This window comes from Esox lucius, chromosome 19 (assembly GCF_011004845.1).
Source record: "Esox lucius isolate fEsoLuc1 chromosome 19, fEsoLuc1.pri, whole genome shotgun sequence".
In the NCBI taxonomy this organism is placed as follows: Eukaryota; Metazoa; Chordata; class Actinopteri; order Esociformes; family Esocidae; genus Esox; species Esox lucius.
In genome coordinates, this window is record NC_047587.1 from 25416899 (window position 1) to 25431274 (window position 14376).

Consider the following 14376-nt stretch of genomic DNA (forward strand, 5'->3'; position numbering starts at 1 on the left):
TGTAACTAATATGATATTGAGGGAGTTTGCTAAAATGTGTGATACTCAAAATTTTTTTTAACCAAATTGTAGTAATTAAAATTCATTTACTTTCTACATGGAGTAAATTCTATGCAGTGCCACTTTAACCGGCCACTTTGGCCAATGGGAATGTTACGCTTTAGCATATATGAAATTGTAAGCTAATTTACCTCTTCTAAATTAGTCAGATAGCCAGTAAGAAATCACCTTCAGCTCACGTGCGTGAGCATGCACGTGTGCTTGCGAGATTGATGGAGACAGCGAGGGATTCTCATTCCCAGGACTGTGTGGCTCTGCTGAGCTGTTTGCTGAGGTGGTGGTGTTGAGGTATTTATAGACTTGAGTGTGTTTGTGTGTTGTATTTATTATGGGTGTTTGTCTGGTCATAGCCTGCTGAGCTTTGGATACAGAACGTGGAGAGCTAAAAATGGAAGTGATTTATGTTGCTAAAATCAAAGATGGTAATAAAGGGCCTGCTTCTTTGTTAGTTTTAATGCCTGTAGTAATGTATGATTGGTGGTTGATTAGTTGATTTGTACAATATAAAAATGACGATGGCTGTTTGTTGCTGGCAGGGACACCATGCAGGAAAGGTACCGGTCCACATACATGGGGCAATTCCATGAGAAGGTCGACTCTAGCATCACGAATATTAAATGAATCATTTATTAAATTCAACTATGTTCCTTATTACCCTTTTATGCCACCCAAAACTACATTTTGCTATTTGTTTCATTAGCTTTGTTAAATGAAATGTTTCAGTGTTGGGCAACTAACTACTAGTAATTGCTCAGTAATTACCCCCCCCCCCCGATTTGTCAGTCCATGAAAAATGGTCTAGCCCTGGGGTGTTTAAGGTATTCTGGCATTTCACTTCTGTTTTTGGCCATAATGTCCTACTTCTTCACCGCAGCTACATTGGGGGAAAAAGTAATTGAATAAACATTAGTGAGAGCAAGAAACGGTAAATGATTGGTTGTATGTTTAATAAAATAAGAGTTCACAAAAGTTACTTCATTTGAATCATACATTGCATGTTTAAGGTCAAAGCATTTTTCAAATGTGTATTAAAACAGACCTGAACACTACATACAGTACTTATCCAACATTTTATCCTAAGATTTTTCGTAGCTACGTGTTCAGAAAGTCATAATATCAACACTTTATGCTTGGCCTATAGATTTCTAACAATCAGTGTTTGCCTTGACTCATTTAGCTGCTATAAAAGTAATATCTTAATAAATCTTTTTTTTATGCATGATAGCTATGCTTCTATTAGATTTTACGTTACAACACAACTATCATAGTATTTATTGACCTATTGAAAAACTGATACATCCTAGCTCCCTCGTTAACTTGGTAATTATAACGTGAAAAAAACAATAACTGAGAACGCTAGCAACCCTTAGCTTGATTGATTGTTAGTAACGTACTGAAAGGTCTGTCAATAGGGCTGCTACACTGCAGGATTTCCTGCTTATTTTCATGTGTTTATTCCTGCTTATTTTCATGTTAATATTCTGTGCCATTATGCACAAAAGTCTTGACTGTTAATCTTTATTGATTAATATTCCTGTACTTTTACATTGGACCCTAGGAAGAATAACTTCTGCCTAGGCAGGGTGTCATTAGGATGTATTTTATTTAACCATTTAAAGGTATTTTACCTTTATTGAACCAGATTGTTTATTTGAGATTTTAGAAAACTGAATCTGAAATGAACTGTCAGTTGTTTATTCTTGTCGTAACTGGCAGTTAATCTCATTCAAGCTATCATGTCCAACAAAAAATAACCATTCATTTCATTGAGTTATATTTGTTCTTTCCATTTAATTTGAAAACTTTGTAACTACAGAACGTTTAATCTCAACAAACATTATAGCCTAACATAGCACAAAAAAACATGTATTGTAATGAACTGTAACCTAAACTATGTAGGTAGATTTTGACATTGGCGGTCCCTGGTGTAAATACACAGCTTCGTTCACATACTTGAAGGTTTTCAATGTTAATTTCAGTTTAAACTGCAACTGCTAGCGAAGATTTCATATTAGAATACTACAATATTTTCTAATTCAGGCTAGAGAGTGGCAGCAGAATAAATTTTCCCGCGCAGGTGCTGTTTTCTCAGTTACCACGGTAACCTCCTGCCTTTCGAAGGACATCTGAAAATCTCATCTGATATTTGACAATTGACAATTGAATATTAAACAATGTACTTGTTAACTATAATAACATTGTTTAGAAAATATTACACAGCATACTTATTCAGTTTTTTTTATTATTAGTTGGGACCCTTTTTTATTAGTTGCGATGAGGAGGGTATAATTTGGCTCCTAAACAAATCAGAATTTCTGGCATATTTTTAATCTTCCTACCAAAATGGCTGCTGAACCAAACGTTAGTTTTGAGGCCCTGTATAGGCCAATGTACAATTTGCAAAAACATATTTTCTATTATGTGTATGTAGCCTGCTGTGTGAATCAGTTGAAAGAATATTAAATTAATTGAATATTAATATTTTTTTCTGGCATTTTATGCTCTATTGGACAGGAAAGTGGTGAAAGGAAGATATTATTTTTGGGTGGAACGAGGGTAGTCCAGTGGTCAAGAGCATTTGGCATTTTGCTTGCTCACTTGTATTATAATAAATGTTTTAAACTAAACTAGTATTATATGACTACGCTGTACATAGTAGACTAGACATACTAAACAGTTTGGATAAGAACTTGAAGACATCCGATCATACATTTTATTACCAGACGTGCCTGATTTGGTATACAAACTGCTTGACTGCTTAACATAGTGCTAAAATAACATTTTGGGTACTAAGAGTCAGGTGGGGGACTCGTTCTTGTGGGAGTCAAAGAGAAAGCCCAGCAAGTGTGCATGGGAGCTGTTTTGAAAGACATACAGTGAGGGGAAAAAAAGTATTTGATCCCCTGCTGATTTTGTACGTTTGCCCACTGGCAAAGAAATGATCAGTCTATAATTTTAATGGTAGGTTTATTTGAACAGTGAGAGACAGAATAACTACAAAATAATCCAGAAAAATGCATGTCAAAATTGTTATAAATTGATTTGATCAGTGAAATAAGTATTTGATCCCCTCTCAATCAGATTTCTGGCTTCCAGGTGTCTTTTATACAGGTAAAGAGCTGAGATTAGGAGCGCACTCTTAAAGGGAGTGCTCCTAATCTCAGTTTGTTAGCTGTATAAAAGACACCTGTCCACAGAAGCAATCAATCAGATTTCAAACTCTCCACCATGGCCAAGACCAAAGAGCTGTCCAAGGATGTCAGGGACAAGATTGTAGACCTACACAAGGCTGTAATGGGCTACAAGACCATCGCCAAGCAGCTTTGTGAGAAGGTGACAACAGTTGGTGCAATTATTTGCAAATGGAAGAAACACAAAAGAACTGTCAATCTCCCTTGGTCTGGGGCTCCAAGCAAGACCTCACTTCGTGGAGTTACAATGATCATGAGAACAGTGAGGAATCAGCCCAGAACTACACGGGAGAATTTTGTCAATGATCTCAAGGCAGCTGGGACCATAGTCACCAAGAAAACAATTGGTAACACATAACGCAGTGAGTGACTGAAATTCTGCAGCTCCCGCAAGGTCCCCCTGCTCAAGAAACCACATGTACAGGGCCGTCTGAAGTTTGCCAATGAACATCTGAATGATTCAGAGGAGAACAGGGTGAAAGTATTGTGGTCAGTTGAGACAAAAATCAAGCTATTTGGCATCAACCCAATTCGCTGTGTTTGGAGGAGGAGGAATGCTGCCTATGAACACCATCCCCACTGTCAAACATGGAGGTGGAAACATTATGCTTTCGGTGTTTTTGGGACAGGACAAATTCACTGCATCAAAGGGACAACGGACGGGGACATGTACCGTCAAATCTTGGGTGAGAAACTCCTCCCCTCAGCCAGGGAATTGAAAACAGGCCGTGGATGGGTATTCCAGCATGGCAATGACCCAAAACACACAGCCAAGGCAACAAAGCACATAAAGGTCCTGGAGTGGTCTAGCCAGTCTCCAGACCTTAATTCCATAGAAAATCTGTGGAGGGAGCTGAAGTTTCGAGTTGCCAAACGTCAGCCTCGAAACCTTAATGACTTTGAGAAGATCTGCAAAGAGGAGCGGGACAAAATCCCTCCTGAGATGTGTGCAAACCTGGTGGCCAACTACAAGAAACGTCTGATCTCTGTGATTGCCAAGAAGGGTTTTGCCACCATGTACTAAGTCATGTTTTGCAGAGGGGTCGAATACTTATTTCACTCATTAAAATGCAAATCAATTTAGAACATTTTTGACCTGCGTTTTTCTGAATTATGTTGTTTTGTTGTTATATACCCTTTGTTGGCAATGACAGAGGTCAAACGTTTTCTGTAAGTCTTCACAAGGTTTTCACACACTGTTACTGGTATTTTGGCCCATTCCTCCATGCAGATCTCCTCTAGAGTAGTGATGTTTTGGTGCTGTCTCTGGGCAACACAGACTTTCAACTCCCTCCAAAGATTTTCTATGGGGTTGAGATCTGGTGACTGGCTAGGCCACTCCAGGACCTTGAAATGCTTCTTACGAAGCCAATCCTTCGTTGCCCGGGCGGTGTGTTTGGGATCATTGTCATGCTGAAAGACCCAGCCACGTTTAATCATCATGCCCTTGCTGATGGAAGGAGGTTTTCACTCAAAATCTCCCATTCATTCTTTCCTTTACATGGATCAGTCGTCCTGGTCCCTTTGCAGAAAAACAGCCCCAAAGCATGATGTTTCCACCCCCATGCTTCACAGTAGGTATGGTGTTCTTTGGATGCAACTCAGCATTCTTTCACCTCCAAACACAACAAGTTTTTACCAAAAAGTTCTATTTAGGTTTCATCTGACCATATGATATTCTCCCAATCCTCTTCTGGACCATCCAAATGCTCTCTAGCAAACCTCAGACGGGCCTGCAAATGTACTGGCTTAAGCAGGGGGACATGTCTGGCACTGCAGGATTTGAGTCCCTGGCGGCAGAGTGTGTTACTGATGGTAGCCTTTGTTACTTTGGTCCCCGCTCTCTGCAGGTCATTCACTAGGTCCCCCTGTGTGGTTCTGGGATTTTTGCTCACCATTCTTGTGATCATTTTGATCCCACAGGTGTAGATCTTGTGTGGAACCCTGGATCGAGGGAGATTATCACTGGTCTTGTATGTCTTCTATTTTCTTATATTTGCTCCCACAGTTGATTTCTTCACACCAAGCTGCTTACCTATTGCAGATTCAGTCTTCCCAGCCTGGTGCAGGTCTGCAATTTTGTTTCTGGTGTCTTTTGACAGCTCCTTGGTCTTGGCCATAGTGGAGTGTGACTGTTTGAGGTTGTGGATGACTTTTATACTGCTAACAAGTTGAAACAGGTGCCATTAATACAGGTAACGAGTGGAGGACAGAGGAGCCTCTTAAAGAAGAAGTTACAGGTCTGTGAGAGCCAGAAATCTTGCTTGTTTTTTAGGTGACCAAATACTTATTTTACAGAGGAATTTACCAATAAATTAATAAAAAAATCCTACAATGTGATTTTCTGGAATTTTTTTCTCATTTTGTCTCTCATAGTTGAAGTGTACCTATGATGAAAATTACAGGCCTCTCTCATTTTTTAAGTGGGAGAACTTGCACTATTAGTGGCTGACTAAATACTTTTTTGCCCCACTGTAAACCTATCATTAAAATTATAGACTGATCATTTCTTTGTCAGTGGGCAAACGTACAAAATCAGCAGTGGATTGAATACGTTTTCCCCCCACTGTAGGTGCTGCCAGGATGGGTCCCAGGCAGATATCACTTCCACCTGGTAACTAGAAAAATGTTTTATACTGTGCCTGAGTGAGTGCTTGAGCAAACGGCCCTAATCGGACATAGGCCTTGTCAAGACGCAACCTATAGCCCCTACCCCCTTGACATTTGTGGATATCAGGGAGGATTGGACAGGTGTAAGCAATATGGGCACCATGTCACTAAACCCATCAGAGTGTAAGATGGAGCTCTGATCCAGTCACCACATATCAGTCAATCTCCGGCTTGAATTTGAATCTTGACAGGGCCTGGGGATCACAGCTTACTTAACTCACTCTCTCACTTTCTATGCTACTAGCTGTGAAAACCTTGCTTTCTGTGTCCTTGTTTCCTTTATACCAATGGTTAAATATGGTGGGTGGTGTATCAGTAAATATGGTGGGATGATGTATCAGTAAATATGGTGGGGGGATGTAACAGTCAATATGGTGGTAGGATGTAACAGTCAATATGGTGGTAGGATGTAACAGTCAATATGGTGGTAGGATGTAACAGTCAATATGGTGGTCGGGTGTAACAGTCAATATGGTGGTCGGATGTATCAGTTAGCTAATGATTCGCAGCTGGGGTCTCCATCCCTAATCCTGACATTAGATGCCTGTTTGAGTGCCTGTTAACTTAATTGGTTTTGCATCATCATACAGTGCTGCTTGAAAGTATGTGAACCCTACAGGGATTGTCTTATTTTAGAATGACATTCCCAATAAAGGACACAAACAAAATTTCCATAATTTAACAAAAGTGGTTTCTTTAACAGAAACTCAGATTTAATTTGTTCAAAAAGTATGTGAACCCTTTCATTCAGTAGCTTATGGCACCTCCATTAGCAGCAATGACTGAGTAAACATCTATAGTCACTAATCAGTCTCTGACATCTAGGATTTTCCTGACATTTTCTTAGTTGCATCTCAGATCAAAAGCCATGGTCCGCGGAGAGCTTCCAAAGCATCAGAGGGATCTCATTGTTGAAAGATATCAGCCAGGAGAAGGGTACAAAATAATTTCTAAAGCATTAGATATACCATGGAACACAGTGAAGACCGTCATCATCAAGTGGAGAAAATATGGCACAACAGAGACATTACCAAGAACTGGACGTCCCTCCAAAAGTTATGAAAAGACAAGAAGAAAATTGGTCAGATGAAACCGAGATTAAACTTTTTGGCCATAATTCCAAAAGGTATTTTTGGCGCAAAAACAACACTGCACATCACTCAAAGAACACCATACCAACAATGAAGCATGGTGGTGGCAGCATCATGCTGTGGGGCTGTTTTTCTTCAGCTGGAACCAGGCCCTTAGTCAGAGTGGTGGGAATTATGAGGCAATTTTGGCACAAAACCTTCAGGCATCCGTTAGAAAGCTGAAGATCAAGATGGCATTTTAACAGGGGTGTGTAGACTTTTTATGTCCACTGTAGCAGTTTTGATTGTTACCATTTATTTTTTATTTTGGACACATCTGTCCAGAGAATGGACTTCCTGAAACCTTCAGGTTAGGCCAGTTGGTCTCTGTCAAAGATATAATGGGCAGTTTGGTTCTTTTTTGACTGGAGAGGCTTCTTCCAAGAAAGCCTCCTATAAATGCCATTTCTGTTCTGTGTTCTTCTTATTGTTGAAGCATGCACAGTAACCTGAGATGCCGCATGGAAGGTCTGCAAAAATCTCCAGATGTTGTGTTGGTTTTTATTTTTTTACCGGATTTATAATCCACTTTTATACTAAGTTACTATTATGTTAAATACTCTCTATTTGTAAATGATTTGCCTGACAGTGGACTGATGGAGCTGAGAGTCTATAGAGACATCTCATCTTTTTGAAAATGGTATCAATTAGGAATTGTATATAACACTACAAAATGTGGAGAAAGTAAAGGGGTCTGAATACTCTATGAAGACACTGTATGAATGAGAAGATACTTCTATTAGATTGGATTCATTAGAACTCCTAGGGGTGCCAATAATTGTGAAGCATTTTTGACTAAGACTAATTTTATCTCAAATTACAGTTATATTGTGCAGATATTTTGAGTTCATAATCAAGCTGATACTTACAGTTACATTTTTTATAGCTTTAACTTTCGGGGGGCGGCCATCATTTTAAAGGGCCTTGAGTAGTAGAACGATTTAAGTGATTACAATTACCATTTGTTTCAATACATAAAAGAAATATATATACAGTGGGGAGAACAAGTATTTGATACACTGCTGATTTTGCAGGTTTTCCCACTTACAAAGCATGTAGAAGTCTGTAATTTTAATCATAGGTACTCTTCAACTGTGAGTGACAAAAATCCATAATAATAATTTGCATTTTATTGCATGACATAAGTATTTGATATATCAGAAAAGCCAAACTTAATATTTGGTATGGAAACCTTTGTTTGTAATTACAGAGATCATACGTTTCCTGTAGTTCTTGACCAGGTTTGCACACACTGCAGCAGGGATTTTGGCCCACTCCTCCATACAGACCTTCTCCAGATCCTTCAGGTTTCGTGGTTGTCGCTGGGCAATACGGACTTTCAGCTCCCTCCAAATATTTTCTATTGGGTTCAGGTCTTGAGACTGGCTAGGCCACTCCAGGACCTTGAGATGCTTCTTACGGAGCCACTCCTTAGTTGCCCTGGCTGTGCAGTTGTCCTGTCCCCTTTTAGAAAAGCATCCCCAAAGAATGATGTTTCCACCTCCTGCTTCACGGTTGGGATGGTGTTCTTGGGGTTGTACTCATCCTTCTTCTTCCTCCAAACACGGCGAGTGGAGACCATATGGATCATTCAGATGGTCATTTGCAAACTTCAGACGGGCCTGGACATGCACTGGCTTGAGCAGGGGGACCTTGCGTGCGCTGCAGGATTTTAATCCATGACGGTGTGATGTGTTACTAATGGTTTTCTTTGAGACTGTGGTCCCAGCTCTCTTCAGGTCATTGACCAGGTCCTGCCGTGTAGTTCTGGGCTGATCCCTCACCTTCCTCATGATCATTGTTGCCCCACGAGGTGAGATCTTGCATGGAGCCCCAGACCGAGGGAGATTGACCGTCATCTTGAACTTCTTCCATTTTCTAATAATTGCGCCAACAGTTGTTGCCTTCTCACCAAGCTGGTTGCCTATTGTCCTGTAGCCCATCCCATTCTTGTGCAGGTCTACAATTTTATACCTGATGTCCTTACACAGCTCTCTGGTCTTGGCCATTGTGGAGAGGTTGGAGTCTGTTTGATTGAGTGTGTGGACAGGTGTCTTTTATACAGGTAACAAGTTCAAACAGGTGCAGTTAATACAGGTAATGAGTGGAGAACAGGAGGGCTTCTTAAAGAAAAACGAACAGGTCTGTGAGAGCCGGAATTCTTACTGGTTGGTAGGTGATCAAATACTTATGTCATGCAATAAAATTCAAATTAATTATTTAAAAATCATACAATGTGATTTTCTGGATTTTTGTTTTAGATTCCGTCTCTCACAGTTGAAGTGTACCTATGATAAAAATTATAGACCTCTACATGTTTTGTAAGTAGGAAAACCTGCAAAATCGGCAGTATATCAAATACTTGTTCTCCCCACTGTATGTATATATTTTGACAACATTACTGTAGCTGCTGTTTCCATAACACGTGTAATATATTTTTTTTGCTAAATTGTTTCTGTCAAAAAACCTGGGTCAATTGAAAACTGCCTAATGACTGCAAAGTAGAAATTATTCCAAATGTTTTTAGAATTCGAAAATAATCGAGATGAGTAAAACATCCAGCCTCAGTACAAAAACAAGTTCTGTTGTTTCATTTAGACATGCATCTATCCAGATTACTTTTAAACTGTGCTAAGTGACTGGGACTATTGCAATGTCAAAAACAACTTTTAACCACTTAAACAGAACATTTTACAAAAACAGATCGCTAAATGTGTTTTCATTAAAACCAAAGGTCTAGAAATATTACTTCTCCTAACATTATGAATTGTCCAGACAGAGCTGTGGGATGTTGTAGTATTTTGTACTTAAAGTAACACAATGTTTTGCTCCTTTTGTAGGTCATGGGAAGAATCACAAGGATGCTGCGTCTGTGCGTGCCACTCACCCCATACCAGCTGCCTGTGGGATCTACTACTTCGAAGTCAAGATTGTCAGCAAGGGCAGGGATGGGTAAGTGTCATTTGAACACTAAAACCTTGTTAGCTACTTGGCTAATCTGTTTTTCTGCAGTTGAAAACAGCATATTGAGCAGTTTGCGAAGAATCTACAGAGAGTGATATTTTAACGAGAGCAATGTCGGTCTGACAGGATTAATCAGTCACAGTGTTGACTTATATCAGATTGAGTCAGGTTGTCTAAGTGGATGATGTCACTGACCTTTGACCTGTTGTTGTTGTTGTTATTTCCAGGTACATGGGGATCGGTCTTTCTGCTCAGGGGGTCAACATGAACAGACTGCCTGGTGAGTATGAGGGGAGGGAAGGGAAGGTAGAGTCTTGAATAGGATGTGGGTTTTGGAGGTCATAGTGTTCACAGCCTGGACCCATACTGCCCTTAATCTTCGTTGTTTTGTTTTAACAATTGATTTGCAGGGGTAGTTCAATTAAAAAACATTAAAAGGGGCACTATTTTAAGATGTGAATCTTTGGTACGTTCAGAGTGCCATGTGTTTCCAGATTTATCATCAATTTCCATTCACTGACTATTCTAATCAGTTGTAATGTATGTTGCATACATGATCTCTTGTCAAACCATTATTATAAAAAGAACTGCTTCTGCCTGTGGCTCACTTTTAAATTACTACAAAAACACCTGAGATTAACATTGACATGTTCATCGCCGATAGATTACAAGAGACTGTCAATTTGGGATTTATTTATTGATAAGTCTGTGCCAACTACCTGTCCCTTTATGTCCCCTCTCTGGAATACCTGCCTGATTGGGGGAAAATAACATAACATCAATAACATTCTCAAAATGTCTAAATGTTGACAAAACACAAGTATACGGATATTTCACACCTATTGCACACTTTGACTCCAAAGCCCTTTTCCACTAATTCCCACACTATTTAACTCATTATATTGGCTAAACCTAGTGGTCCCTTCAGTTTCCACAGGCCATCCTTGACAATATATGCTATTTTCTCTCCATCACTTTACCTACTCTCTTTTTTTATGTTTCCTCCTGTCTGTTGCCTTCCCAAAGTTTCATTTTGTATCATTTTATTTTCTTCTAAGTCACGAAAGGATTACTGTGGTTCAATCGCTGTATCGCTTGGTATAAAGGAAAGTTTTTCACAAAATATAATTCTACCCTTAGCACAATATTTTTCATTAGAACAAATTCTCTGCGCAATGTCATTTACGCACTGTCAAATGGCCCAAAAGTTTTAAGAGAAGTAGAAAATGCAGGCTGGCTATATTCAAGTAAAATCATTTGTGTATTAATAACTACTTATGGAGTACTACCACATGACTCTGACATCTGCAATTACTTCTTTAATCTATCAGCAGTGCAATGGATGTAGCTTGTACAGTGGGTTGGTCTAATTAAGCATTGTGAATCTTTAATCGCTTTCTAAGCCGCAATAGAAATAGGTTTTTCACGGGTAATCCCATGACGCAAGATATGATGATAGTTTACATTTCAAATGAATCATTACACATCCACTGTCCAGTTAACCTTCCCAGAGCAAATAATAAACATAATCACCTATTTTGAAAAGCATCTACACATGGTTCCCCATAGCAAATAAATGACAAAACTGGGTGTTTGTAAAATATGTTGCTGTGGGATTTTTCAAACTTTCAGTTAATTTTTTCAGTTTTGAAAAGCGACCTGCTTGATGCCATATAGCATATAGAGTGTAAGTATTTTTTTATATTAGCTAAATCATGGATCAGGTATTTTTTGTTTTTGTTTGAACTATTCATTCTGGTACCCTCTAGCATTTTTGCTTAGTTTAGACCCTACTATGGAGTTTTTCCTAGCCACTGTGTATCAACCCTGTTGTTGCTTGCATTTTGGGGTTTCACATTGGGCATCTGTAAAAGCACTTTGTGACAACTGCTGATGTAAAATACATTTGATTGATTGATAGTTACACTAGAATGTAGATAATTAGCACCGCTGTCAACTCTAGCTGGGTTTGTGTGGCTTAGATATTAACCAGGTTCCTAATAACTTTGATATTAGAAAATGAAACGTCAACACATTATCTAATGTATTTTCAGTGAACCCAACTGGGTTCAGTGTGTTACGATAGGTACATCTTCCCGGCAAGTCGACTTGCTTAGACGATCCAAAAAGTATCACCATAATTTAGATATTGTATAGAGAGAAACATAATTTAGCTGGCTACACAACTACCTTCGAACTACCTATCATGCTAGTCTTCTTTGTCGGCAGTCTTTGCATACTTTTACTCAACTGCTCCTGCACTGCTGCTTCAACTCTGTCATCCGGAAGGACACTAGCAAAGATGGGCCTATGCATGAACACATTTGCTAAGATTTTATGAAACCAAGAAAACTGACTGTCTACCTGGCTTCATTCAACTCACAACACACAGTCACCAGGATGTATGGTGACTGTGATGGATGGTAATAATGCAATCAAGCGGTGATCTGGAATTCTACAAAATCTTTGGAATCTTTAGAATTTGTCTTATCGGTTCACTACTTTTATTGCATCGTATTAAAAAATACAGAAAAAAATGCAGCAGACATGACCTCTGTGTCCTCAGCTGTAGATATGGGCCTGAGAGTATGTGAGTGTGTTTGCCACCAAACACAAAGTAAAGCACAGAGCTGTATCAGTGCATGAATGCATCTGTACCCTGGTCTGGTTCAGCAAGAAGTAACCAACACTCTTTCTTTAATCACAGTCAGTGCCCAGGTAGAAGAGTCAGTGCCCAGGTAGAAGAGTCAGTGCCCAGGTAGAAGAGGGTGGTGGGGATATTGGTTCAGAGACGCTGATGGGACCTAGTGTATGTTTTCCCATTGTGCACTGATGCCATCCATTCAATTAGATAACTCAACTCCTCTGCTCTGTACAATCATATGACTCCATGACCCAGACAGTGTTACCTGCTTATTTCATTCTCCATGTGGTCCGAGGCCTTTGGAATACTTTGGACTCATCCTGCCTGAGGCCTTTGGAATGCCATGGACTCATCCGGCCTGAGGCCTTTGGAGTGCTTCGGACTCATCCAGCCAATTCTACATGGTCCTGACCAGACTGCTGCTCATTCTCTCCCAGCTCAGTACTGCAAATGTACCTGTGACACAATGGTTGGAATATGGTGGAAGTGGGTGCATGCATGGGTGGGAGAGTTTGGCAGTATGAACATATTGTTTAAGATCTAGATGGATTTAGTCTGGGTTTCTAGTACATTTTTTTTTTTTTTGCCAGCGGACCATAACACGTGTGCTGCGATGTGTGTTGTGGTGTGCGGTCCCAGCTGTAATAGTTTTATAGTGTATAATAGTTATTTTCCCTGTTGACCTCTGTGTGTCTGATCCCATAGTGGAGCCCTGCCCATTTCATTAGCATGTTGGGAACACTGAGCCCAGCTTTAGGAGCGATATCCCTGTCAGCCCTGCTCCGTAGATTAATCTAATACCTCACAGTTAACACACGACCTACTTTCTCTTTTTGCTCTGTGAAAGAGACGGACACTGATTGAGCAGACAATACACACCGTCAGTCCCCCCTGTCCCCCCATATATACATATATAGCCTATATATAGCCCACACACGTACTGACAATATGATGATACCCACGTCTCCCTCACACAGACTACTCTGCTGCTTGCCAGTCCCTGTTGCATGTACACATACAGTATGCACTGCTCTGTTTCACCATGACTCATCAGTCAGTGCTACTATTCATAGGCCAATGCCTCCCGTGACCACCCAGAGTATCGCACATTCTATACCAGATATTAGTCAGTGGCCTGATCCAAATGAGAGAGAGCGTTGTCAGGCTCAGCTCCAGCCTAATGTAATCTTTATGGTAATTTATATTACTCATCACACGTCTGTGGAGAGCTGGGCTCATTCGTCATACTTTTTCTCTTATGTTAGCCGCTGTTAATGTCAGTGTTGTGTTGACACTAACCTTCATCGGTAACCAGTATTTTAGATTTTTCCGTTTTTTTACAGTCTGATCAAAGCAACTATGTTTTCAGGCTGTAGCGCATTGACTTTGTTCCCAAATATTTGAGTAAAACAAGCTGCTATTTTGTCCAGAAGTTAAACTCTTCAAGAATGAATGGGTTATATACTGTATATGCTGCTACTTTTAGATGAACCCTTTAAACCTCCAAAGATCATTGTTAAGACAGACTTCCCATATGTGTGTTTGCTACAGGTGTCTGACACATTACTTTACTTTCTCTCTCTGCTTCACCTGATGTTAATATCTATGTCCTGCATGTGCTCCTGGTGTGTGTAACATGTGGAGTTGAGATAAGGTCATATTAATGTATAATATCATGTAAAAATATGTTTTGCGTAAAAATATGTCTCAAGCTCAC

General features: G+C 39.8%; 1 protein-coding gene across 6 annotated transcripts in view; it reads left to right on the forward strand.

The window, feature by feature from the left end:
• ranbp10 (RAN binding protein 10) overlaps positions 1-14376 on the forward strand; it is a 35924-nt gene that overhangs the window by 7535 nt on the left and 14013 nt on the right. For 4 of the 6 annotated variants that reach the window (XM_020056816.2, XM_020056815.2, XM_020056814.2 and 1 more), the window contains exons 2-4: positions 5824-5865; positions 9892-10003; positions 10243-10295. In XM_020056816.2, the coding sequence (XP_019912375.1) occupies positions 5824-5865; positions 9892-10003; positions 10243-10295 (207 nt within the window). The remainder of the gene's footprint in view (positions 1-5823; positions 5866-9891; positions 10004-10242; positions 10296-14376) is intronic. The other 2 variants (XM_010883872.4, XM_010883874.4) reach the window with 1 other exon arrangement.